The sequence below is a fragment of the Engystomops pustulosus genome, chromosome 5 (genome assembly GCF_040894005.1).
Source record: "Engystomops pustulosus chromosome 5, aEngPut4.maternal, whole genome shotgun sequence".
Taxonomy (NCBI): Eukaryota; Metazoa; Chordata; class Amphibia; order Anura; family Leptodactylidae; genus Engystomops; species Engystomops pustulosus.
In genome coordinates this window covers 29319376-29346275 of record NC_092415.1, presented here as the reverse complement: position 1 = coordinate 29346275, position 26900 = coordinate 29319376, and the positions used below count along the sequence as shown (strand labels likewise).

General features: G+C 44.5%; 1 protein-coding gene across 4 annotated transcripts in view; it reads left to right on the top strand.

The window, feature by feature from the left end:
• The first annotated feature begins 10248 nt into the window (after positions 1–10248).
• Positions 10249–26900, top strand: part of SNX31 (sorting nexin 31) — a 35314-nt gene continuing 18662 nt past the window's right edge. For 2 of the 4 annotated variants that reach the window (XM_072151482.1, XM_072151481.1), the window contains exons 1-2: positions 10250–10438; positions 19811–19885. In XM_072151482.1, the coding sequence (XP_072007583.1) occupies positions 10379–10438; positions 19811–19885 (135 nt within the window). In that variant the 5' untranslated portion in view covers positions 10250–10378. Of the gene's footprint in view, positions 10439–19810; positions 19886–26900 lie in introns of all 4 variants that reach the window. The other 2 variants (XM_072151480.1, XM_072151483.1) reach the window with 2 other exon arrangements.

Below are 26900 nucleotides of genomic sequence, written 5' to 3'. Positions count from 1 at the left end.
GCACAACATTGCCTCCGTCTGGTCCCTGCTACGGCTGTATCACCATCAAGGGCGCCCCATCCATCTACCAGGGCACATAATACAGACTCTGCCCCAGGGAGAACCAGTACATCAGCCTCTCCCTCTATATCATTTCGTGCATACATCACCTGCTGGAGACCTGCCAGGCTGTAGGACAGCCCTCCGGTCCCCATACCAAGCACCGTGACACTAGTGTGCCTAGGCCGCAACCGCCAGCCACTCTGGTATTCTGGGCCCCGGCTGCCTCCAGGCCCCAAGAAAAGTCTAGGCCCCGGTGGGGGATGTTGCACATCCAACCAATCTACTGCCTGGTGGAAGTCTGCAGAGAGGAACATCTACAGCCTGTTACCTGCTGCTGCCTTGGACTGTGTGCCAATAAAGAGATTTAACCGCTAACACCACGGGCCTCCCCTTTTACCACATGCCCTGGGATCCATCACTACACATACACCAGGTGAAACCCTCCATTACATTGCAGCCTCCCCCTCTTTTTGCATCCCCTTGCTGGCCCTGACGGACGTGAATGAGGCCTGTTCACCTGGACCAAACCACCTGTGACATATCTCTGGCCCTAGGCAGCCGCTCAGTTACCAGGGAATCCAGCCGCCCCCACACTGCGGTCAGGCCCTGTTAGGTGGACGTTGCAGCCACGCACCAGCCCTCTGTGACTGGTTTAACGCTACGCAACGCATCGTGTGATTGTGCCCAAAGATACATGGTTATTACAATAGTTTTTTTTGTTTTGTTGCCTGAACACAATTTTTTTTCTCATTACTATCAATACTATTTGACTCACAATCCTGTTGTTTCAAATGTTTTTGTATTGTTTTTGTATTTCATAAGTTGGTCCCATTCATATTCATATCATCTACGTTTTTTCTATATCCTTCTGCCATTCCTGGTCCTGTGTGACTAACCGGTTTGTGTCTTCCCTGTGGCACACTTGTCTCTCGCTGATCCCTTCAATTTGTTGCTTTATACAAAAACAGTTTGTGAACAGGGCCAATTCCAAAACACGCTATCAGGTTATTTGGAATACAATGATTGTGATTATCCATCTTGCCGCTAGAGGGCGCCAACCTGAAAAATAATCTGTAGTGTTTTTACAAATTCAAAGTTGATAATCCAGAATTAGACAGATAGGAATAGAGGATATCATTAATATAGGAGAAAAAACAAGTATATTGACACGCTGCCTCCAATGAAGGATGCTTCAGGATAGATTTATGGGATTTTTAGCAATTTCAATAAGTACCTGTGATTGACTACAGAGGGCAGTCCTGAGGGAAGGTGGTGTTATCACTGTGTGCTGCCATCTATCAAACAACGGCAAAACAAATTGCAGACTGATTGATTGGTTAGTTTTGATTTGGCAGCCATTTGAGTAAGACGTGTTTCGTGATTTTCGCTAAGATGGAAAAACAGCAGTATCGTTCGGTAATTCGCTTTTTGTTTTTGGATGGGAAAAAAATGTGAGGAGATAAAAGCAGAGTTGGATGCTGTTTATGGGGACACTTCACCATCTATGACCACAGTTAGATATTGGTTCAACAAATTTAAAAATGGGCGAACATCCGTTTTGGATGAGGTGCGACCAGGCCGCCCGGCAGACGTGGAAATCATTCAAAAAGTCCAGGACATGATACTCGCTGATCAAGAACGAAAGTGTGTGAAGTAGCAGAGGCCGGAGGTGTGTCAACCGGAACGGCAATAAATATTGTACATGATAAGTTGACGATGAAAAAATTGTTGGCCCGATGGGTGCCGCGATTGTTCCCGGTGGACCACAAGTGGATGCGGCTATTAACTTCAAAGCAGTGTTTGGGTACGGTCACATGGTCCGTTTTTGATGTCCAAACCAGGAGTGGAGTTAAAAAAAGAGGAGAAGCAGCTTCTCTCAATGATATCGTCTCACCCCTTGTAATCCACACCTGATTTTGGCTTCAAAAACTGTATCTGAAAAACTGAATGTGTGAACGCACCCTTTGGAGTAATTTAAGCGAGTTAAATTGCGACGTTTTTGCGTCGAGTTGTCACCGTTAACGAAACCTGGATTCATCATTACACAACAGAAACTAAGCAACAATCAAAACAATGGATTTTTCCTGGTGAATCTGCTCCAAAGAAGGCGACGACTGTCCCATCAACCGGAAAGGTCATGGCGATGATTTTTTGGGATGCGAACGGCATCATCCTCATGCATTTTTTTTAGAAAAAGGAAGAACGATCACTAGACAATACTGCAGTGAGTTATTGGATCGCTTCACCAAAAAATTGAAGGAGACATGGCCCCATTTGGTGAAAAAGAAGGTGCTGTTTCACCACGATAACGCACCAGCACATTCATCTGGAGTTGTCGCCGCCAAACTGCATTAATTGCGTTATGAATTGTTGCCGCACCCCCCGTATTCACCTGATCTGGCTCCCTGCGACTTCTTCTTGTTCCCTAACATGATGAAACGGCTCGCGTGAATTTTTTTTTAGCTCAAACGAGGAAGTCAACGCTGAGACAGGTGTATTTTGGAGAGTACGACAAATCCTATTTTTTTTGGAGGGGTTAAAAAAATGGCAGGAACGTTGGGAGAAGTGTATCTTTTTAAAAGGGGACTGTGTTGAAAAATAAAACATTTTTTTTTTTTAAATGGCATCTTCATTTCTAACACGGGTACTTATTGAACCGCCCTCGTATATGGCTAATGTAGAGGTGCACAGCAAGGCTCAGAAGGGAAGGAGCGCCATGCAACAAGTAAGTACCTGGGAGAAATTGAAAAACAAATTTTAAGATGGGTTTTCTCTTTTTAGCTTTTGTGAACATGTACATTTTAGAAATTACAAAATCGGACCATTCAAAAATTCACCTCCATTTTTATTTAATTACTATGAAGATTTCAGGGGGTTATTCATTTTCCTAAAGGCTGTTTCTAGGGAGCACACAGGAAATTTTGCGTATAATGGTGCTGCGTCTTGACGAGAAGACAACTTTATTTCTTTAAAAGTTGATGGTTTATTATATTCACAACGCGTTTCAGCTCCGAAAGAGTCCCTTCATCAGGTGTACAGTCATGGCCAAAAGTTTTGAGAATGATACAAATGTTAAAACTGGACACTTTAAAAGGAGGCTGGTGCTTGGCATCAAGGTTACTCTGGATAATAACGAGCCACGCTCCTGTGTGACCATGGTCAGATTCTGTCTACATGTAAATATAGGACCTTTCTATAGAATGATGGCAAGCAGTGATGTAGAAAACAGTGAGGATTTGAAACAGAAAGTATATTGGAAAACTGTATAAGTTGCTGAAATGAGAACACCCCTTTAAGGCAATTCACTATAGAAATTTATCCTGCGTTGTTCTTTTATCTCGATCGCCACATCCATGTTTTGGTTAAATATATGCTACCTGGGTTGGCTTTTGGCCCAATATAATCCCATTTCAAACTGGGCTTATATCTAGCAAGAGCTGGAGGCAGAAACTACCGTGCATGACAGGGCTCTGTTTCACTTAGGCAAGTGAAAGGGGACTCTCATGTGTCCTCACTAAACTAAAATGACATGTCTGAAATTTTTTTTGCAGTAGTTATGCATTTCCCCTTTTGCACATTTACGTCAAGCCAGAAGCAAAAAACACACATTACTTTTCTAAGAATATCTTTTTCCATTCATAAGGCAGGTGTGTAGCAAAAAGCTTTGGGTTTGTGCAGGAATTTTAGAGAATTACTTGCGAGTAATTAATAGTAACTAATAGTAGTAAATTAAAAAGAAAGCCATTATTTACCTGATATCATCGGTGGCTCCTGATAATTCCAGCGGCCGGTTGCAGGGCTGGATAATTCTACACCAGACATTGCCTGACATAGACAGGGCCACCACTAGGAATTTTGGGGCCCCTGACTGGAAGATTTTTGTGGGCCCCTCTCGCTTTTGTCCATTTCCACATTGATTTACAAAACTATTTACATAACCCATATCCGGGCAGAGAGGAATATAAATAAAACTTCACTTTCATTAATTGAATTAAGAGATTATTTAGACGCAGTGTAGATTAAATCACAGTTAATGCCAGCTGAACTATATGTGATATACGGGACATTAGACAGAGTAGGGTCATATACGTAGAGGTCAAATCCCTCCACCACGCTTTGGCAATAGGGCCAGAGGCACTACATTATATTAGCAATATCTTCAAGTAATTGAGATTGTCATATGCCCAATGGGCCGTCTATGGCAGTTTTGTAAATAGATGTGACAGTATCCCTGCTGTGACAGTAGGTCCGCCTTTGTGTTAAAAATTGTTCATTCCCACATTGATACATAACATTATACACAATTTTTTTTTTGACCAAAACATTTTTGAGCCATGACAAGCTAGACTCTGCACTTGCCCAGCAAATGTCCCCTCAGTATATAGATAGCCCCACCAGTCCACAGTCAGCCCCCCAGTTTACAGCAGATACCCCCTTTAATGAAATGTCACCCCAGATGCCCCCCTTTAATGAAATGTCCACCACAGATGCCCCCCTTTAACGAAATGTCCTGCCAGACGACCCCATTAATGAAACGTCCACCCCAGATGCCCCCCCTTCATGAAATGTCCTGCCAGATGCCCCCTTTAATGAAATGTCCTGCCAGATGCCCCCTTTAATGAAATGTCCTGCCAGATGCCCCCCCCCCTTAATGAAATGTCTTGCCAAATGCCACCCCCTCCTCTTGAAAAATTAAAATAAAATCTATACTCCCCTTTCGGCTTCTTCTCTCTAGCCCCGTAGCTGCGTCATCTGCACTTCCGGCCCGGGCTGCCTGTCCCCGTCCCCCGGCCTGCACTTACCTCTTCTGGCTCCTGCAAGGGCGCGCGCTCACTTCCCTGAACTCAAAAGGCCAGCGTCCTTCCCATTGGCACTGGTCACTCACGGGTTTCCTATATAACCCGGCGGCTCCCTTCACTCCCTGCGGGATCTTCCCAACTGAAGTGAAAGCCTCCTGTGTGTTCCCGGGCTCCCGTTCCCGTGTGTAATCAGAGGTCCCATTTCCTGTGCGTTTTCTAGACGCCTCCATGTTCCTGTGCGTTTCCAGACAGCTCCGGTGGTCCGTGTCCGGTGGTCCGTGTCCGGTGGTCCGTGTCCGGTGGTCCGTGTCCGGTGGTCCATATCCGGTGGTCCATATCCTGTGGTCCATATCCTGTGGTCCGTATCCTGTGGTCCATATCCTGTGGTCCGTATCCTGTGGTCCGTGTCCTGTGGTCCGTATCCTGTGGTCCGTATCCTGTGGTCCGTATCCGTACGACTTTGCTCCTGCTGCGCCGTCCAGGGTTCTAGTCCGGTGGTGACCTCCTGTCTTCCTGTGCTTCTGCCGTGCCTTCCAGGGTTCCAGCCCAGCGGTGTCTTCACTCCGTTCCAGCGTTACCCAAGCTCCACTGCGTTCCTGCTGTCTTCTCAAGTTGTGACTGTTTCCTGCATCTGTTGTCTTGGCTGCCACCATGGGTCCCATACAAACCCCGGCGGTGGTCCAGAGACTCTTCCTTCAGAAACTCTCCCTGTACCCTAGTGCGTGACAGCATCACTATAACCCAGCCATGTCGCTGCCATGGACGAATATGCCGTGACACCGCCGCGTCATAGTGTTGCACCCGGGCCGCAAGAGCAGAAGACAGAGCTGTGGGGCTGGGGGAAAAAAGTCGAAAGGTAAAGATTTTTTTTTACTCATATAGGACCCAAGAATGGGGGGTTTAGTGGTGCTTTGAGTCCCTAGGGTCACCCTTTTGATAGTAAAACGGGGGGCCCTTTGACACAGTCCCACTACACCCCTCATGATGGCTGCCTTGGATGTAGAATTGTGCTTTAACCTGCCCCTGAATGAATACATGCTATAGCTAATATGCCGGAGTTGGGCAGGAACCCCCGCCCAATTGGTACTAAGGTGAAAAATTGTCAAAATTCTTGCCTATGTGCAAGAAAATTGTTGTATAAGCTCTGACAAAGATACTATAAATTATAGTTTATACGTGGCAGCACCAAGCGTGCTTGGAAACACAATTCAAATGCCAGGTGTGGCCTAAGGGAAAGCGTTCCACCGATGATGCAATAACTCATGCACCAGTGCCTGATGTTAACACTGCCCTGCAGGTCACGCCGGACATACGAAGATGCTCTGGATGGTGCAGGAGAATAATTCTATGCAAGTCAGCGTATTCCCCGGCCCTGCCCATTCACACCCACTTATCGTGGAGGTGGAATAAGAGGGGAAAGGTTGCCATGCAAGCCTTCATAAATCCTCCCTACTGAATTCTACGTGACTATGATGTTGAATGTCCAGTCTCCAGTCTGAGAAATACAGCCAACATGTCGTCGTTAATTCACACCCTGAACACTGTTAGGTCTGCATTCAGACTTGTTTTTAGAAAAAAAGGCTTTAAAAATTATGTAAGTGAACCTGAGGTGCTCCAAGCTCCATCAACACCCATGGAGCTCAGAGCCCCTTAGGCTTATTTGTAGAATTTTAAAAGCATTTAAAAAAAAAAACAAGGGCATAAGAAGCTAATAGAAAAGCGGATCCTGCAGGGGGGCACACACCAGGATGTCAGTGTGCTTGGTTTACAATCCTTCATCCTGGTGGTAGATGTCCTTTAACTTACCAAAGTGATTTTGAAAGCGTTTTTTCTACACATGTTGTACTTTACGTCCAGGGCCGGATTAAGGGTGGTGGGGGCCCCTGGGCGCAAACTGGTGGGGGCCCTTCTAACAATGTTTTTGGAAGTATATAACCTGCCAGCCCCCTGTAGTATATAGCCTGCCAGCTTCCTGTAGTATGTAGCCTGCCAGACCCCTGTAGTATATAGCCTGCCAGACCCTGTAGTATATAGCCTGCAATCCCCTGTAGAATACAGCCACCAGCACCCTGTAGAATTTAGCTGCCAATCCCCTGTAGAAAATGGCCACAAAATAAAAAACTTCATACTTCCCTCACCTTCCCTTCCAGTGATCCCACGACGCTGCAGGTACTTCCTAGCTCTTCAGGCAGCCACCGGCCACTCAAGACACACCTGCCATTGCTGGGAAAGATCGCTGATGCACTGTTTTGGCAGCAGCATGTAGTGATCAGACACCAACAGCGTGACATCATCACGCCGGCGTACCATCACAACCTGCTGCTGCCAAAACATCGGTGATCTCCCCCAGTGATGGCAGCTTTGTCTCACTGACACAGCTGAAATCCTAGACCCATTTGTGCGATGCGGGAGGCCACGGGCCGCTGCGCATTGCACACAGAGATAGTCAGCGAGTCGCTGACTGTCATAAACTAGTGGGGGGGGGGGCCTTAAAAAGTGAAAGTGGGGGCGTTTATTTCTAAAAGAATAATTTGGCATTTTCAAAATTATCTTTTTTTTTTCAGACAGATAATTTTACAACCCATATGTCTGCATTATGTTTTCATAATTTTTAAAGTGTATGGATACTTTATTCTGATGTCAAGTGGCTTACAAATCAAAAAAGGTTTTTCCGTATTCCGAGATTTTAGGGCCATGCATTAGCCAGTTTTTCCCTGTAGGATATACCGTATATACTCGAGTATAAGCCGACCCGAGTATAAGCCGAGACCCCTAATTTCAACACAAAAAAATGGGAAAACCTATTGACTCGAGTATAAGCCGAGGGTGGGAAATGCATTGGTTACAGCCACCCAGTATATAGTCTGCCAGCCCCTGTAGCATACAGCCTACCCAACCCCTGTAGCATACAGCCTACCCAGCCCCTGTAGAAGAAAAAAAAATAACACTGTACTCATCTTTCCGACGTCCTCCATAGGTCCTCTTCTGTCTCAGACTGTCTCAGACAGAAGAGGACCTATGGGTGACGTCAGAAAGGTGAGTTTTGTCTTTATGTTTTTAGTTGACTCGAGTATAAGCCGAGTTAGGATTTTTGAGCACAAATTTTGTGCAGAAAAACTAGGCTTATACTCTAGTATATAAGGTAATAGTTTAAGCTGCTTCATTTTGAGCTATAAAACATTTGTTTCTCTGTAAATGTTGCAATGTAAGGGCTTATTTTTTGTGGGATGAGATGCATTTTCTCAGCGATACCATTCTGGTGGGGGGTTATACCCAATTGATAAAGATGTATTAACTTTTCTTTTAGAGGGTTGTAGAAAAAAAACAATCAATCCTGTAATTAATTTTTAAATTTTTTTTTCGCGTCCAACGCATTTCTTAAAGAGGACCTGTAACCCAAAATTTCGGCACTAGGAGCTGCCTACTAAAGTAAGCAGCTCCTAGTGCTTGAACAAACGCTGCAGTGTTAGAGTGTTAGCGTTACCGGAAACCTCCGATAACGCTATCAAACACTGCGGCGGAGTACTATGTAATCATCGGACCACTCACAAAGCGGTCCGATGTATTCATGAGGGGGCGGTCGGAGGCGCTGCCTCTTCCCCGGACCGCCCCGCTTGGTCCTTAGGCCGACAGTGACTGCAACGCGTCATGCGGCAGTCACCGCCCCTAACCCCGCCCCCTCATGAATACGTCTGACAGCTTTGCGAGCTGTCCGACAATTACACTGTACCCCGCCGCAGTGTTAGATAGCGTTACCACTACCGGTAACGCTATCACTCTAACACTGCGGCTTTTGTTCAGTACGGGCCATTATGGACGCTACAATACTATATATGTGGAGTTTGTAGGTGATTTTCCCTTTTTTTAATTTTATGTGTAAATTTTATATGTAACAGGCTTTTGGGGCATTTTTATTCATTTATTAGTTAATTTTTATTTAAAAACATTTTTGTAAACTTTTTTTTACTTTTTTTTTATATGTCACACTATGGCACATGACCAAGCAATCATTGAATTTTTTGTTCATTATAATACCCTGATGCGATCGCATAGATTGACATACTTCTTAGATTAGGCACGGTGCTGCCATAGCAATGATCGACTCCCCGAAAATGCTTCGGGGAGCTCCGATCAGACAGGGAATCTCCCTGCAGGCATGTAAATTAACCCCTTAAGGACACGGGTTTTTTTGCTCATTTCTCACTCTCCACCTTCAAAAATCCATAACTTTTAATTTTTCCGTGTACAGAGCTGTGTGACGGCTTATTTTGTGCATAACAAATTTTACTTCTCTGTCACATTATTTATTATTTCATGCCGTGTACTAGGAAGCTGGAAAATTGGAAAAAAAAACATGTTCACACCGCGTTCTTATGGTCTCAGTTTTTACGACTTTAATCATGCGCTCTAAATATCACCTCGACTTTATTATTTGGTTCGGTGCGATCGCAGTGATACCAAATTTACGAAAAAGAAAACATTTTTTTGCCATTTTCTGACGCCAATAACTTTTTCATACTTCGGTGTACGGAGCTGTGTGAGGTGTCATTTTTTCTAAAGGAGCCGACGTTTTCGTTGCTACCATTTTGAGGTCTGTGCAACATTTTGTTCACTTTTTATTCCATTTTTTATGTGATGTAAAATGGTGTAAAAGTTGCGTTTCAGACATTTTCCATCATGTGGTTCACTGCTGGCAATAACCTTTTTCATATATTGATAGATCGGGCATTTTTGGACGTGGTGATACCTAAGGCCGCGGTCACACCTACCGCTAGACCGGTAGTCTAGTCATAACGCGGCACTAGCGCACAGGGGCAGGTCCTCGGCCCGAACGCCCATGCGTTTCCAGGGAAACGCCAGCGATTGTTAAGCCGATCGCATGCGTTTCTCTGGAAATGCATGTGCGTTTGGGCCGAGGACCTCCCACTGTGCGCTAGCGTCGCGTTATGAACGGACGTCTAGCGGTACGTGTGACCGCGGCCTAATGTGTTTGTGATTTTTACTGTTTATTATATTTTTATCAGTTCTTTTAGTTTTTTAATGTTTTTTATCAGTTTTGAAACCTTTTAGAAACTTTTTTTTTACTGCTTTTTAGACCCTAACCCCAGATGGTCTGATCGTTCCTACCATATACGCAACGCATCATGTGAATGCGCACTCAGAGCTGTATTTAGAAAAACCCATTGTAAAAACTATTACCGGACTTTGATTTGTGATTCCACTCCTAATATATAATGTATATACCTTGCTCCAATATACAAGAGCAGAACACGGACTTTCCCTCCTCCTCCAGGCGTCTCGTGCCAAGTAGGGCAACACCATGAGTAATAGGCCATTTTTTTCCAAATTCGAGAGGAAACATTTTTTAGGAAAAACCTGATGCTGATAAGGGGCCTGCCATACAGGTGTATGTCTGGTATGTCAGGTCACAGGTGTCTCCGCCTCTGAATGAGCACATAACACGCCCGCACAGCACTCACACTACAACACTGCGCAGAGCTCTGCTGTGCCACCTCTCCTGATACCTGCCGCGCACCATGCACATCAGCATCCCCGTCACCCAGGACCTGGTGGACAATCTAGGTGGACGTTATGTGGTTAAGTATTAGTTTTTGTTTTACTAACTTTTTAAAGTCTGTCTAGAGTGAATGTCTGAACAGGTGATTGTTTGATATCATGTATTAGACTTTTTTTTTATGGGGATTGCACCCTCCGGTGATTACCCTATGAATTCATCTAGAATGGCGCAGTAAAAATGACCGCCCTGTAAATTGTACGTGTAATACCTGATGCTGTATTTTGCTTTCTTACATACACTACGTATCTCTGCTTGAGGGGTATCTGAGATCTGCACGACAGCTGTCGGACGAGCACCGCGGTCTCCTGACTTTCTACTGCCACACACTGTGGAGAGGCTGTACTTGGTATTGCAGCTTAACCCTATTCATTTACACTTTATATAGTGCCTTACTATTGTGGCAATCCATCGCATAATCATTAGGTTTCCTTTCAAATGAACATGTGCTGTTTAAAGCCGCAAACAACGGATCCGTTTCTGCGGACTGGCTGTAATTCTTTGCTAAGCAATAAGTCAACAATAATGGTTCATATGTCATCCATCTTGAAGGGTCACGTGATTGTGTTACCTGACAAGTGACCTGCAAATATGAAGTGCAGGTGTCATCCTTAAGGCGTCCATAGTTTTTACGCTCCCCGTGGGAAGGCGCCAGACGCAAACATGGCAAGAATAGAATCTGCTCTGAGTTTTCTACAGCATCCAAATGCATCCATGTAAAATATGTTCATATTCAAGCAGGAATAATTATGGTCAGGCTGTTTCTACATGGCTGTGTTGGGTTTATAAAACCTGGATCATTTTGGGTGATGACACACAAAGCGCTATGTCTTCATTTGAAAACGCAAACGCAGACAACGCCTGCGCCCACCGGAAAGGCCTGCGATCTGGAACAAGCCGCCGGTGTTCTGCATTAAATTAACGGAAAACATCGACGGCTCGTTCCCGATCGCAGGCGTTTCCATAGAAACGCCGATGTGATCGGGCCGCAGCCTGCCCCGGTAGGCGCGGCTTTGTCTGCGTTTAAGTTTTCAAACGCAGACAAAGGCCGGCGCCACATGTGGCGCTTTGTCTGCGCTTGCAAACGCAGACAAAGTCTCGCCCACCGGGACGGGCCTCGGCCCGACCGCATCGGCGTTTCTATGGAAACGCCTGCAATCAGGAACGAGCCGCCGGTGTTTTGCGTTAATTTCATGCGAAACACCGGCGGCTCGTTCCCGATCACAGGCGTTTCCATAGAAACGCCGATGCGATCGGGCCGAGGCCCACCCCGGTGGGAGTGACTTTGTCTGCGTTTGCAAGCGCAGACAAGGCGCCACGTGTGGCGTTTTTGGGCCGTTTTTAATTAGTGCGTTTTCACATCGTTAAAAACGCATCCGTTTTTGTCCGTTTTTTAATTGCGCAATTTCGGAAAAACTGACAAACGCATGCATTTTCAAAAAACGGATGCGTTTTTTTAACGCATTCGTTTTTAACGATGTGAAAACGCACTAACTAAAAACGGACCAAAAACGTTGTGTTGTGGGACACTGTCCCCCTGCGGGACAGATTTGGGATTGGATCCCAGCAGTTTCCACTTACATTTGGGAGCTATACAGTTTTTCAGTTTGGTTATACATATTTCATAATCACTATAGGTGCGGTCACACGTTGCGTTTACCGCATGCGTTTAAAAACGCATTGGAATAGTGATTTGCCTAATTAAACAGCTGTTAACACTTGCGCTTACAAAACGCAAATATTAACCCATGCGTTAACGCATGTGTTAACCGTGATGTTAACACTTGTCTTAACAATTAATTAACGGTTGCGTTTTGTAAACACACGTGTTAACAGCTGTTTAATTGGGCAAATCACTCTTCAGCTATTGCAATGCGTTTTTAAACGTGTGCGTTAAATGCGATGTGTGACTGTACCCTATGATCGCATCGGATCACTGCAATAATAAAAAAAATAGGGCGTTCTAAATAATTACATAGATCTGACACAAAAATTAAAAGTAACTTTTGTTTACAACAGGAAATGTATCTATCAGGACAGAGGGTATTGAGTAACAAAACAAGTTGTCTTGTTGTAGTGGTAGGACAGGATCCACCAGTACCGCAGTGTTTTATCAGCGCTGTGTTCTGGAGAGCAGGAATGAGGAAACCTCGTGGCTCTTGTGTCTGGGGCTGCGCAGCCTCCCTGCAGTGACCTCATTCCTCACATCAGTTATTTCACAGGTTTTACATTTTGATGTTATTTGTGACACACTGACAGCCTGAAAATGGACTGAAGGAAATTTGACATTTACACAAACATGGGGGAGCTGGGTTTTTAAATATTGACTCTGTCACTATACGCCCTGGAAGAAGGCCGGGGGGCTAAAACTTAAATTGGGCGACACACTACCTGGCAATTTGCTTCTGGCTAAGGGAGATGGCACACGGGGCGTTTTGAACACGTTTTTTGCCCGTTTTTAAGCAGTCCGTCAAAACGCATGCGTTTTTGAAAACTCATCAGTTTTTGACAGGTTTGACCAATTATCTTAATTGAAACTGGTCAAAAACGTATGCGTTTTTTTTTTGACGCACTGCTTAAAAACGGGCCAAAAACATGTTCAAAACGTCACATGTGCCATCACCCTAAGGCCGCGGTCACTCATACCGCTAGGCGTCCGTTCATAACGCGACACTAGCGCACAAGGGGAGTTCCTCGACTCAAACGCACATGCGTTTCCAGAGAAACGCATGCGATCGGCTTATCAAACGCATGTGCGTTCAGGCCGAGAACCTCCCCTTGTGCGCTAGCGTCGCGTTATGAACGGCCGCCTAGTGGTACGTGTGACCGCGGCCTAAGGGTGAAGACACACGTTTTCAGATCGTAAAAAACGCATGCATTTTTGTCCGTTTTTAATTGCGCAAATTTGCAAAACTGGACAAAAACGGATGCATTTTTTAGAGCATGCTTTTTTAAGATCTGAAAACGCACTTAGTAAAAACGGCCTAAAAACGCCACGTGTGTCTTCACCCTTAGGCCGTAAGTTTGGAGCTACCAGTCATCCTGACTATAGGCGACTGTGATATCAGTGATGAGGTAATTTGCTAACACATGCGTTAACAAAATGCATGTGTTAACGTGTTGTTAACATTCCCGTTAACAAACACATTGTAAACATTAGGCAAATCCCTTCTCCTCAGCTGTTGAGGAAAATGCGGGCCAAAATGCAAAGTGTGAACGCGCCCTCAGGCTGCATTTAGACTTTGTAATGCGTTTCAAAATGCAATGTAAACGCAAAAAGAATGCAACAGCTGAAGCGAGATGATCTGCCTAATCACATTACTGTTAACGCTTGTGTTTACAAAACGCAATGTCAATTTGATGTTAACACATGTTTTGTTAATGCAAGCATTCACAATAATGTAATTGGGGAAAATCGCCTCCCCTTATCTATTGTAATGCATTCCAAAACGCATATATATGTGTGTACGCAAACAAAACTCAACGTGTGAACAGGGCCTTGGCCTGTTTAAAGGGGTTGTCCGAGAGATACAAAAAAAACCGAGCTATGTGGCTGGAGGGCTGCTTTAAAAATTACCTGCTTACCCCCTCAGTCCATCGGGGTGTCCCGCGCCGCAGTCTTTTCGTACTGTGTGTTGTAAAGGCGCGTGGAAGCTGCGCTAAGACCAGCTTTCGGCTGACCACGACCGCCCGTAACCGGTTGGGCGGGGCCAGATGGAAGTTGGTCTAAGCACCTGTTTGTTTCCAGAGGCACGGCATGGAGAGGCCGCAGCATGGAGGTAAGTACATGTAAGTACGGAGGTAAGTACATGTTTATTTACTTTTTTTTTTTTTTTTTTTAGCAGCCTTCAGATATATAATTTTTTATTTTATTTTTTTTGCTAACCGTTTTACAAAAATTACTGCTTTACTTGCATTACCATATAAAATGATTGCCCGTTCAGGGTGGACATTGTTGGAATTTTCCCATGTATATTGTGATGTACATGTATAGTTTTTGTTTTTTTTTATTTTTTTATTTTTCCCCTTTTAAAAGTTTTGTTCATTGACTTTATTGGTGAGTGGAAGCTCTATTACCCCCCTTCCCCTTCAGATTTTTCTATATATATTACATAGGGCATTGCCACTTACAGTGCCTTGCAATATTATTCAGTCCCCTTAAACCTACCATTTAATGCATTATGAAGCAAACATACCGTGAGACTGCTGTAGCTACACTGATGCAGGATCATATCTTGGTTATTCCCTGAGCTAAATGGTTTTAATAATAAAAACAATTATAAAATTATGATAATGAAGCAGTCTGGCTGTTGTGCCTGGTCTCAGCGCTTCTCCTAGCACATTAGTTATGCACCGCTTCACATGATGATGTAGTCCCTGGGTTGTACCTGGAGGCAGAACAATCAATTGCTGCACCATCCCTCGGCTGCTGTGCATGCGTGATTGAGCTTAGGTTGATTAGTCATGTCTTGACTAAGCTCTGTGTGTTATAACATTCAGGACCTTGGGAAAGCTGGGTGAGGCTGGTTGCCTACATAAACACATTACACATGGAACTTGTCATAATAGTTTTTTCAGAAAAACCACTCAGCTCAGGGATTAAACAAGATATGTTTCTGCATCAGTGTAGCTACAGCATACAGCAAGGTATGTTTCCTTCATAATGCATCAAATCAAATGGTAGTTTTCCTTTAAGTTAAACCCTTCGGATTCATCACAAGCCAATCGGTGACCGGCAGGCTTATGTGATATCACACAGCCCTATAACAACGGGCGGCCATTTGCAATCTTGGCATTTCACACTGCATGTGCTGTCTGTAACGTCTAGCTGCTTGTACTGTACTATGCTGTAGCAATTTCTGCTCCTATCCCAGGGTGTCCGTTTTGGGCTAGTAGTATACCCTAAATAGCAGTTCTTTTTTGTTTCTGAAGTGAATAGGAAGAATCTGTGTAAAATCCACATAGTTTCAGTAGTGATTTTCGCTCCAATTACAGGGTGTCCATTTTTGGGGATCTGTATACCCCAAATTTCAGTTTTTTTTTTGTTGCTGAAGTTAATAGCAAGAAATCAGTGTAAACTCCACATAGGCTGCGGTCACACGTACCGCTAGGCGTCCGTTCATAATGGGACGCTAGCGCACAGGGAGCGGTCCTCGCCCTGAACGCACATGCGTTTCCAGAGAAACGCATGCTATCGGCTTATCAATCGCATGCGTTTCCCTGGAAACGCATGTGCATTCGGGCCGAGGACCTCCCCCTGTTCGCTAACGTCGCGTTATGATGGACACCTAGCGGTACGTGTGACCACAGCCTGAGGTGCTGCTACTCCACTTTTTTTCACTGCATCTGAAAAACTGACCGCTTGAATGAACCCTGAAAGTAATGGTGTCCTAATAATTTTGCACGCCCCACTTTTCAATAATTTTTTATTTTCAAAAGTCTAAAATCTCCAATAAATTTTGGCCCACTTCACAATTGTGTCCCACTTCTTCACCAAAAAAATGACAATTTTATATCTTTGTTTAAAGCCTTATTAGGCTGGTGCCACACGTAATGCTTTGTCAGCGTTTGCAAACGCAGACAAAGCCGCGCCTACCAGGGCAGGCCGTGGCCCGATCGCATTGGCGGTTAAATGGAAACGCCTGCGATCGGGAAGGAGCAGCCGGTGTTTTGCATTAATTTTTCCCGATCGCAGGTGTTTCCATAGAAACGCCGGTGCGATCGGGCCGCCCCAGTCGGTGCGGCTTTGTTTGCGTTTTGAAACGCAGACAAAGTATTACGTGTGGCAGCAGCCTGAAATGTGGAAAAGCTCAAGTGGGCCGAATACTTTTCCATGCTCTTGCTGGACCAGTGTAGTGTCCTGACCCCTGTGAAGCAACAGAACTACAAGTTAAAGAGAATGTGTTACTATTATTTTTTTTATTTTCAATATCTTTACTATATCCTGCAATTTTTTTTACTCTGAACATTCGGCTGAATAATGGACTGACCTTTGCTTATTCTGTAGGGGATTTTCTGTGCAGCAATCCCCTCATTTACATCACAAAAGAGCCAGACAGTGTTATGATAAAGGAAAACATGTCTATTGAAAACTCCATTTCCTCTTCTTCTTACAATAGATGATGTCATAGACTATTTACATCTCCAGTCTACACAGAGCATGCAAGGACAACTCGCCTTACATGAGCCGGCTGTAAAGCGTATCACTGAATGCTGTTACCAAAGCTCAGCCAAAATGGCAGCCCCTATAATTATGGACAGACCAATGGATTTGCCCTACCACTCATGAAGTCATTGTAGCTGCAGCCTGGATGTCTCCATACAATGGTTTAATTGCTAGGACAATGCATAGACAAAGGAACTGGCTTGGCTATTCTAAAGCTCAGCTGTCTAATCTATACAGCTGAGGCTCCATGCTCATGGCTTCCATAGACATGCATTGTATCATGCTGGTTAGGTGAATGCATCTTTGTCTCACCTGTTAGAGATTTTTTTTTATCTAGGACTTAAAAAGCCCTTATCAGTTGTGAAGGAGACTTTCAAATTAACCCTTTTCTTGGCTGCCCGGTACCGGGAGGAGAGAACAAAAACTAAGACACATCTGTCTCTTAGTGTATGTAAAAGTTTATTAGTCTCAGCTGCATAATATCACAGACAGAAAATCCTCAAAATGGCGTGAATAGAATACTGCAATGCTATTGGCCATAATGAATTTTACCAGGACATTCTCCGAAGAGGTTAATAAATTATAAACTATTTCTTCTCAGAGGTTTGTTCATACTAATTGCCCTTGTGTTAGCTCTGTTAAGTCATAATATGGCCTTCACACAGAGGAGCTTCAGACAGATCAGAGCTAAAAATGAAGACATAGGCATTTCTAAACACTTTCACACTGGATGAAGTTTGAATCATGACATTAGCTGGACAGTGGTCAGCATGACCCCCACCCAGGTCAGACCTAAAATGGCTGCTGTTTGGTTCTCTTGGTCCAAGATGGCCGCTGTAGAGGAATATCTCATTTACACACCGCACTGTGCCTGAGCCGAGTGGCTGCGCCGCAAAACATGAAGCAGGTACTGTACTTGCCAGCGCACCCACTCCGCTTCCCTATGGAGAGGGTAAGGGCACCCCCTTCTTCTCCAGCCGGCTTGCAGCTCAGGGAACACATGCTGCTGCGAATCTGTGCATGAGGCTTGAGAGTGTATGACGTGGTGTTTTGAACCTGTTTTTGGGCCGTTCTTAAGCAGTCCGTTAAACGCATGCGTTTTTGAAAATTGCATGAGGTTTTTTTTAAACACATTCGTTTTTGACCCGTTTTGATTAAGATAATTGGTAAAACCGGTCAAAAACTCATGCATTTTTTTAAAAAAATGGGCTGCTTTAAAAACAGCCCAAAAACGGGTTCAAAACGCCACATGTGCCGCCGGCCTATGTCTGCTCTCTTAAGGAATTTGCCAAAAAAAACATGATGTTTGCTTTGTGTTATTCTGTAGACACAGCTATGGTTGAAACTTGTGAATCCTAGATCCGCTTTTAGACAAAGTGAGGCCCTGGGCAAAACTAAAAGTGAAACTATTTTATGAACCATCCCGGTATCGGGTGAAATAAGCTGCAATGTTCAAGTATGAAAAAGGCTACTTGGCTGAAACATTACAGGTTGGAAAAAAGTGTCACCTGATACCTGGATTGCTATTTTTGATTACCATATTTTTCAGACTAGAAGGCGCACAAAAAATCCTTTGATTTTCTCAGAAATCAAAGGTGCGCCTTATATTCCAGTGCGCCTCATATATGAACGGTACTTACAGACAACAGCTGCCTTTAACAGTGCACAGGTCTGCCACCTGCTGGTCATTCATCCTTATAAGGTGCGCCTTATATATGAACCTATATGTTTTAGCAGGCATTTATTGATGGTGCGCCTTATAATGCGGTGCGCCTTATAGTCCGAAAAATACGGTAGATGGATTTACAGCCCCTTGATCCCCCTGCTTTATTCTTCTCACTGAATTCACAGATAAATCTTTAAAAAGCATCAACACCCTAATCCTAAAAAGATAACAACATTACTAATAGATGATGCGGTCTCGCGCACTACGGGTCAGTCACTGAAGGAGACGTTGGTGTCATCTAGTACCTTTAAAGGATACGATCTGCTCCATCAGGAAAACTTCATTAATACTTCAACCGGCCATGACTTTACTGCTGGATTCGCGGCCAGGTGTCTTCAGCTCATTTCCACACTGCGTCCCTAAAAATATTACAGTCGCTTACAATATGTCACCAAGATACATACAGGAACTTAATAATATTATTGCACTAGTTACAATTGTATAAGTAACACCGTTTTAACAATATTTAATAAGGATTAACAATGTAAAACACTAAAAGCAATGTACTGATATAACGCGCATGGGTTTGATGATGCATTTCAAAACACAATTGAAATGCATCATATGACCACAGCCTATGTACAGCCCCGCTACCCCCAGTCTATATGCAGACCCTCAGTCTACTTATAGCAGCTCCCTCATGTACAAACAGCCCCACTTGCAATGTATATACAGAATAGCAACCCACAGGAATACAAGACCTGTCTGTCTACCCCACTCTGTACATCAATGGCACCTGCGTCTTAACACAGGAGCTGTTGATATGTTTGGTAAGTGAGATCTGAACTCGTGATGGGTGATTCAGGCGGCTGTCGGTGTCACCCACCCAGAAGGCCAATGGCTGAAGGCTCTGGGCACTTGCCCTCTTGCCTGCCCATTTCGCTGCCCCTGTGCTGGGCTCAGATCGGACTCTCTTGCATACATGGTGAGGTAACTTTGGGAACAGAATGTGAAAATCTACAGGCATGAGGATGAAAAATTTTGGGATGGTTGCACTGTTTTCTAATAGTAGTTTTAAAAATGTTTGTTTAGGGGGGAATTAAAATTGGTGACAAGTTCCCCTTTAAGTGTACACTAATTCTGTGGGGCTTTATATACAGTCAATTGCAGACAATACCCTATTCTATTTTGTTATAGCTAAGTGATTGGAGCAGAACGGACATGTGCAGAGATTTGCTCTACTCGTCTCGGGGAGCGACAAGGGGTCCAATGGAGGTACCACAGACCCCCCCCCCCCTCCTTTTGCGTGATCTGTGGGGGGTCTTATCACAGAGACCCCGACCGATCAGCAAGTTGGGCCCTGTGTTGGTATCACCTAACTTGTTTTGTGGGAAGACCCCTTTAACAACGGATGCTTCCATAAAATCGGGATAAATGGCAACCCAAACTATTTGATGGTATTGATACAAATTCAGATACAGGATTCTGATCTAGAAACATGGAGTGGGGACGGGGTTTTGCTGACCATCTCCTATACTAACAGTATAATTCTCTAATTGCAGCTATATTCTGTGTATCTTGAGGGATTCCTACTCTTCAAAGTGCGATACAAAGATCTTCATTTCTGGAATGAACAGGTAGGTAGTTATATGTAGCACCTGACAATAACAATGTTGGTGTCTATTTGCCAATAGGATTAAAAAAGAATGAAAACTTGAACATTCATTCATTCACCCTTGACGGCCAATCAGATTCCATTGACATTTCTTTGGATGTCACGGAAAACTTTAATTTCTTTGCTCCAATTTTGATAGATTTCTCCCCTGTATCCCTGCATTCAGTTTTAAGTCGACTGTCTGTACAGCTTTCCAGGGGCATATGTTTGCTATGAATAGACTTGACTTCCATCTCAGGTTTTTAATACCTTCACGATTCACTGGTCCATCGGGCTGTTTTTTTGTTTGTTTTGTCTAGCCATACTTGCCACTAAATTATTTTAATTAATTTAAAGGGACACTTCACAAATTTTGCATATCATCCTTACCAATTTTAATATTTGTGCTGCCGAAGAGGGCACAAACTATTGCTAAATTATTCAACTTTATGTAACTTGGGCATAAATAAAGGTGTCCTGTTAAGTAAAATATGGTGTCCTATCTGCAGGCAGCATGTTATAGAGCAGGAGGAGCTGATCAGATTATACAAAGTGTTATATATTAAGGCAGAGTGTTATAGAGCACATACATGAATGTCCATTTGTCAAATAGTGAAAAAACGTGATTGAAAAGCCTTAAATGACAAAAAATTGGACAAATGAAAACTACGCTAGGCAAAAAAAAAAACCTCACACAGCTCTGTTCATGAAAATAAAAACCATGCTATGGACCTGGGAAGGAAATCGGACACATGCAGGAATAATATTTTTTTTTTTAAACTGGTATTATTCAGCAAAACCCGGGAACAAATTATATCCAGGGCCGGTTTTGGACAAAGTGGGGCCCCAAATAAATCTATTTTATGAGCAGTCAGTCAGTAAGAGGCTCCTTTATACCTGCACAATAATAAAAAGCAAGATATATAAATGGTTAGATAAACAGATTGATTATAGGAGATAAGCATCTTCACCGGACATTCAACCAAGAGGTATTAACTAGAGATGAGCGAACATACTCGTCCGAGCTTGATGCTCGTTCGAGCATTAGCGTACTCGAAACTGCTCGTTGCTCGGACGAATACTTCGCCCGCTCGAGAAAATGGCAGCTCCCGCCGTTTTGCTTTTTGGCGGCCAGAAACAGAGCCAATCACAAGCCAGGAGACTCTGCACTCCACCCAGCATGACGTGGTACCCTTACACGTCGAAAGCAGTGGTTGGCTGGCCAGATCAGGTGACCCTGGGATAGACTAGCCGCTGCCCGCGCTGTTCGCGTCATTCTGTGTCTGGATGCCGCTCGGGAGAGAGCTGCTGCTGGTCAGGGACAGCATTAGGGTGTTCTATTAGCTTACTGTTAGGAGTAATTCTACAACAACCCAACAGCCCTTCTTAGGGCTACAATAACGTTATACTTTTTTTTTTTTGTTTGCTTGTGGCTGGGCTTGCTGGCACTAGTAGTGCAGCTAGTACCATATTGTGAGGAATTTGCAGGGGGACTTGCTACCGTTGTGTTTAGCTCTTAGTGACACACATATCCACCTCAAACACCAAAGTGGGAAAATTTATTAGGGGTTTGATTTCAATTAGGCACAGTCTGCCAGTTTCTTTTTATTTTACGTTTATTTTTTCATAACTCAGCGTCATCTCATCAGTGTGCTTTCATACTTGGCTAGAAAATAGCCAAAGGAGAATCCAAACGGCTTACTTACGCCTACAATAGCGTTATATATATTTTATTTCTGGTTGATCTGCTGGTGGCTGTCCTTGCTGCAGTGCATCTACTAGCCAATTGTGAGCAATTTGTAGTGAGACTTGCGACCGCTGTGTTTAGCGCTTAGTGACGCACATATCCATCGCAAAGACCGAAGTGGGATAATTTATTAGGGGTTGGATTTCAATTAGGCACAGTCTGCCATTTCCTTTTTATTTTACGTTTATTTTTTCATAACTCAGCGTCATCTCATCTGGCATAGCAGTGTGCTTTCATACTTGGCTAGAAAATAGCCATAGCAATAGGATAGCATTGTTTGGTTTTAAAAACTAAAAAACACAAAAAAACAAGTTAAAAAAAAATTTCATTTTCAAAATGTTTAACCCGAGGGCTAGGGGTAGAGGACGAGGACGGGGACGTGGGCGTCCATCTACTGCAGGGGTCAGAGGCCGTGGTCCTGGGTGGGGTGAGACACCACCTGCTGATGAGGGAGCAGGGGAACGCCGCAGAGCTACACTCCCTAGGTTCATCATGTCTCAAGTTACTGGGACTCGTGGTAGAGCACTGTTGAGACCAGAACAGTGCGAACAGGTGATGTCGTGGATTGCCGACAATGCTTCGAGCAATTTGTCCACCAGTCAGTCTTCCACGCAGTCCACCCATGTCACCGAAATCGGCACTCCTCCAGCTCCTGCACCTCAGCCTCCTCCCCCCCAGTCTGCCCCCTCCCAGGAAAATTTGGCATTTGAACCGGCATACTCTGAGGAACTGTTTTCTGGACCCTTCCCACAGTCACAAACCACTTGTCCGGTTGCTGCTGAGCAATTTTCCGATGCCCAGGTTTTCCACCAGTCGCAGTCTGTGGGTGATGATGACCTTCTTGACGTAGTGGAAGAAGTGTGTAAAGAGGTGTCCGACGATGAGGAGACACGGTTGTCAGACAGTGGTGAAGTTGTTGTCAGGGCATGAAGTCCGAGGGGGGAGCAGACTGAGGGATCGGAGGATGATGAGGTGACAGACCCAAGCTGGGTTGAGAGGCCGGGTGAACACAGTGCTTCTGAGACGGAGGAGAGTCCTATAGCAGAACAGGTTGGAAGAGGCAGTGGTGGGGCCAGACGGAGAGGCAGGGCCCGAGCAGGTGCATCAGCGCCAAATGTGTCACGTAGTGAAGCTCCCGTGGCGAGGGCTCCCGCGGCGAGGGCTAGATTTTCAGAAGTCTGGAGGTTCTTTAAGGAAACACCAGATGACCGACGGACTGTGGTGTGCAACCTTTGCCAAACCAGGATGAGCAGGGGTTCCACCACTACTAGCTTAACTACCACCAGTATGCGCAGGCATATGAATGCTAAACACCCCACTCAGTGGCAACAAGCCCGTTCACCTCCGGCCGTGCACACCACTGCTCCTTCCCCTGTGTCAGCTGATAGTCAGCCCCCTGCCCAGGACCCTGGCACAAAAACCCCATCGTCGCCTCCACGATCCTCCACAGCATCCACCAGCGTTCAGCTCTCCATACCCCAGACGCTGGAGCGGAAAAGAAAATATAGTGCAACCCACCCGCACGCCCAAGCCCTTAATGTCCACATCTCCAGATTGCTTAGCCTGGAGATGCTGCCCTATAGGCTAGTAGAGACCGAGGCCTTTCGCAACCTCATGGCGGCGGCCGCCCCTCGGTATTCGGTCCCCAGCCGCCACTACTTTTCCCGATGTGCCGTCCCAGCCCTGCACCAGCACGTGTCAGACAACATCATCCGTGCCCTGACCAACGCCGTTTCTGACAAGGTCCACCTGACCACGGACACGTGGACGAGTGCTGCCGGGCAGGGCCACTATATATCGCTGACGGCACATTGGGTTAACTTGGTGGAGGCTGGGACCGAGTCTGACCCTGGGGCTGGTCATATACTGCCGACGCCGAGGATTGCGGGGCCTACCTCGGTCCAGGTCTCAAAGGCCTACTATGCCTCCTCCTCCGAATTACCATCCGTGGCCATGGCGCCATCAGTCGGTAGCTCTAGGCACAGCAGGCGGTGCTCAAACTGCTGAGCCTAGGCGATAAAAGGCACACCGCCCAAGAGCTATTACAGGGCATTCCACATCAAACTTGTTAACTTTGTCGCCACCCTGCTGTGTAATCCCCAAAATATACTGGCAAACTTTTATCATTTACCGATATTATTTCAGCGCTTCTTGCGCATCTGTTTACATTCCCCTCACCCGCCATATCCCAAACTTATAAGAACGCTACTACACTTGATCTTATACAAAAGGTTCTTAGAAGTGCTGTTTGGGGAGTAGCCTAGAGACAGGGGCTTGGATTGGCGAAAGCTCGCCTGGCAGCGGAGCGCCAGCTCCATGCCAAGATCCAACTAACATAGTTTTAACTGCAGCACCTTTAATCTACTACTAGTTCACTGCCTCCATACATGGTCCCCTTATCAAACGAGCTGTGTCAGGCAGAATTTTGGGTTGTTTTCATGGCTTCCATGTTAACTTTGTCGCCACCCCGCTGTGTAATCCACAAAATATACTGGCAAACTTTTATCATGTACCGATATTATTTGAGCGCTTCTTGCTCACCTCCTTTGGTTCCTCTCTGCCACCCATTGGTTTGAAGCCTGAGTCCATTTAGGGTATGTCGCCATGACACTCTCTAGCCTGCTGCCGCTGCCTCTGCATGCCGTCCCCTATAGTGTCAGGGTCAATTATTGGATGTTTTACATGCTATCTAGCTTCATTCTGTCACTCTGTCATGGCCATGCTGTTGCCCATAATTTTGGCATAATGGTGCGATTATGCAGCCTCAGAGGCATCCATGCATGCTGCCCCTGCTGTTTCCTGTCCATTTCCGTGGTGTTTCCATCCTTTTCTGAGGTTCCCAGGTGTTTGGCCAAGCTTCCCTGTGCAGAGCCTTGGTCCCCTTGAAAAATGCTCGAGTCTCCCATTGACTTCAATGGGGTTCGTTATTCGAGACGAGCACTCGAGCATCGGGAAAAGTTCGTCTTGAATAACGTGTACCCGAGCATTTTAGTGCTCGCTCATCTCTAGTATTAACCCTTTCACCGCCCGGCATTTCTGGAAATGTTGTTGGTTATTGGCCAGAGCAATTTTAACAATTTTGATGTTTACAAATAAAACCAAAATGACAGCAAAAAGAATTATAGTAAAGCGCAGCAAACCCCATATTTTCTGAAAGCAGACACTTGCCCCATTTTCAAAATTGCATTACAGTCTATAGACAAAGGCGCCTTCATGCAATTTTGATTCAAACTGAAACTTGTTATAAAAGATGCATAAAATTTTGGTAAAAAATTTGCACTAAACTGAAAATATTTACCTTCCCATCTCCTAAATGTAATAGATGGACATGTGAAGACTTCACATATACCTCATAGTCCTATGTTCACATGAATATATAAATCCTAATATCACTAATACTGGAATGACTAAATATTTGCTTTCCAGACAGAAATTTTAAGTTGCAACCTGCAAAATATAGCGATAAAACAGATTAAAAAGTACACGCATCCCTAAACCCTATATATTTTTTGAAAGCAGACAACAAGGCGATTGCATCTGCTTTGATTTACAGTTGACAGTCTGTACCACCCTCATATAAATTTGTGACAAACGCAAATTATTAAACAAAAAGTGCATTGAAAATGTCATGAAAACATAAAACTCACATCAAAGCGGAGGTTTTACGCACAATAAGGGATTTAAAAATAACACGGTGAGAAGATTTATATATATATATATACCACAATACACAACATCAAGAATTTGCACTACCAAAAATGCTTCAAAAAACGCATGTCCTATTTGGTTGCTATCCACAAATGTGTTTAAAAAAAAAAAACCACACAAAATAAAAAGCTCCTATACTGTGAAAATCTATTCCCCCCCCCCCCCACAAATCACCATGGAAACGAGAATAACTTTTTAATTCATACACACTACCACCTTCATGCAACTTTGCAACAAACCGAAATAAAATGCAAAAATTGCATGAAAATTCCTCTAAAATATGTACAAATCCAGAATGCTTATATAAAACGGTAACATGTAAATAATTCCTACATACCACACGTGTATATTAACCAAAATATGCAGCAAAGGGAACTTTAAATCCACAGGTGGCGCCAAACAATTTTTGCAGAAAATTGCACTGCTCTTCACACACATATTATTGAATGCTCCCTTACACAATGGTAACCCAAATAAATAACTATATATCTATAAACCAAGCTAATGGTATAAATTGCTTTGAGATGTGCGCCATTGTATTAGCCGCCCAATAACAGAACCTTTCGGGGTTCATGAGAAATTGAGTGAGAGCGTCATAACATCGGTGAAAATAATGGAGAAAATTGTGTAATAAAAATTTTTATTCTGAAACATGTGTTTTTGGCGTTACGTATAACTTTATGGACATGTCCTGGGTCACGGTTTTAATTTGTAGGAGAGGGTTAAAAACATGAGCATTAGTGGATATTTTCCCTTATCAAAATTTAGTTACATATAAAGTGAATATTTCCATTATCTGTGAGGTGTCAGCAGCTCCTGTGTGCTGTAAATTCTCCCTGTAGCCTGATGGCTGAATATCTCCAGTTCCCTGACACCTAGAAACACAATTTTAGATTAATTTGAAAGAGATTCTCCTCTTTCAGGGGGCCCTGGTCAAATGCCCAATTTGCCACCCCATAACGCCGACCCTGATTTATATCAATAATTGATATCTATGTATTGACCCAGAGAATAAAGTTATTATGATGTTTATGGAACACATTGGGGGTCATTTACTAAGGGCCCGATTCGCATTTTCCCTTCCCGACGTGTTACCCGAATATTTCCGATTTGCGCCTTTTTTTTTTTTTTTCCTGTATTGCCCCGGGATTTTGGCGCACGCGATAGGATTGTGGCGCATCGGCGCCGGCATGCACGCGACGGAAATCGGGGGGGCGTGGCCGAGCGAAAACCCGACGGATTCGGAAAAACCGCCGCATTTAAAACCATAAAAGTGTCTCTTGGGACGCGCTTACCTTCACTTGGTCCGGCTCGGTGAACTTGAGTGCGTTCAGGTGCTTTTCAGCGCAGCAGCGCCACCTGGTGGACGGCGGAGGAACTACCTTGATGAATCCCGTCCGGACCCGAATCCACCGCAGAGAACGCGCCGCTGGATCGTGAAAGGACCGGGTAAGTAAATCTGCCCCATTGTACGTTGCAAACATTCTTCCAGTAATAGCCCCTCCTATGGCTAAATAGTAAATGGTTGGTGATCCTGGGACAT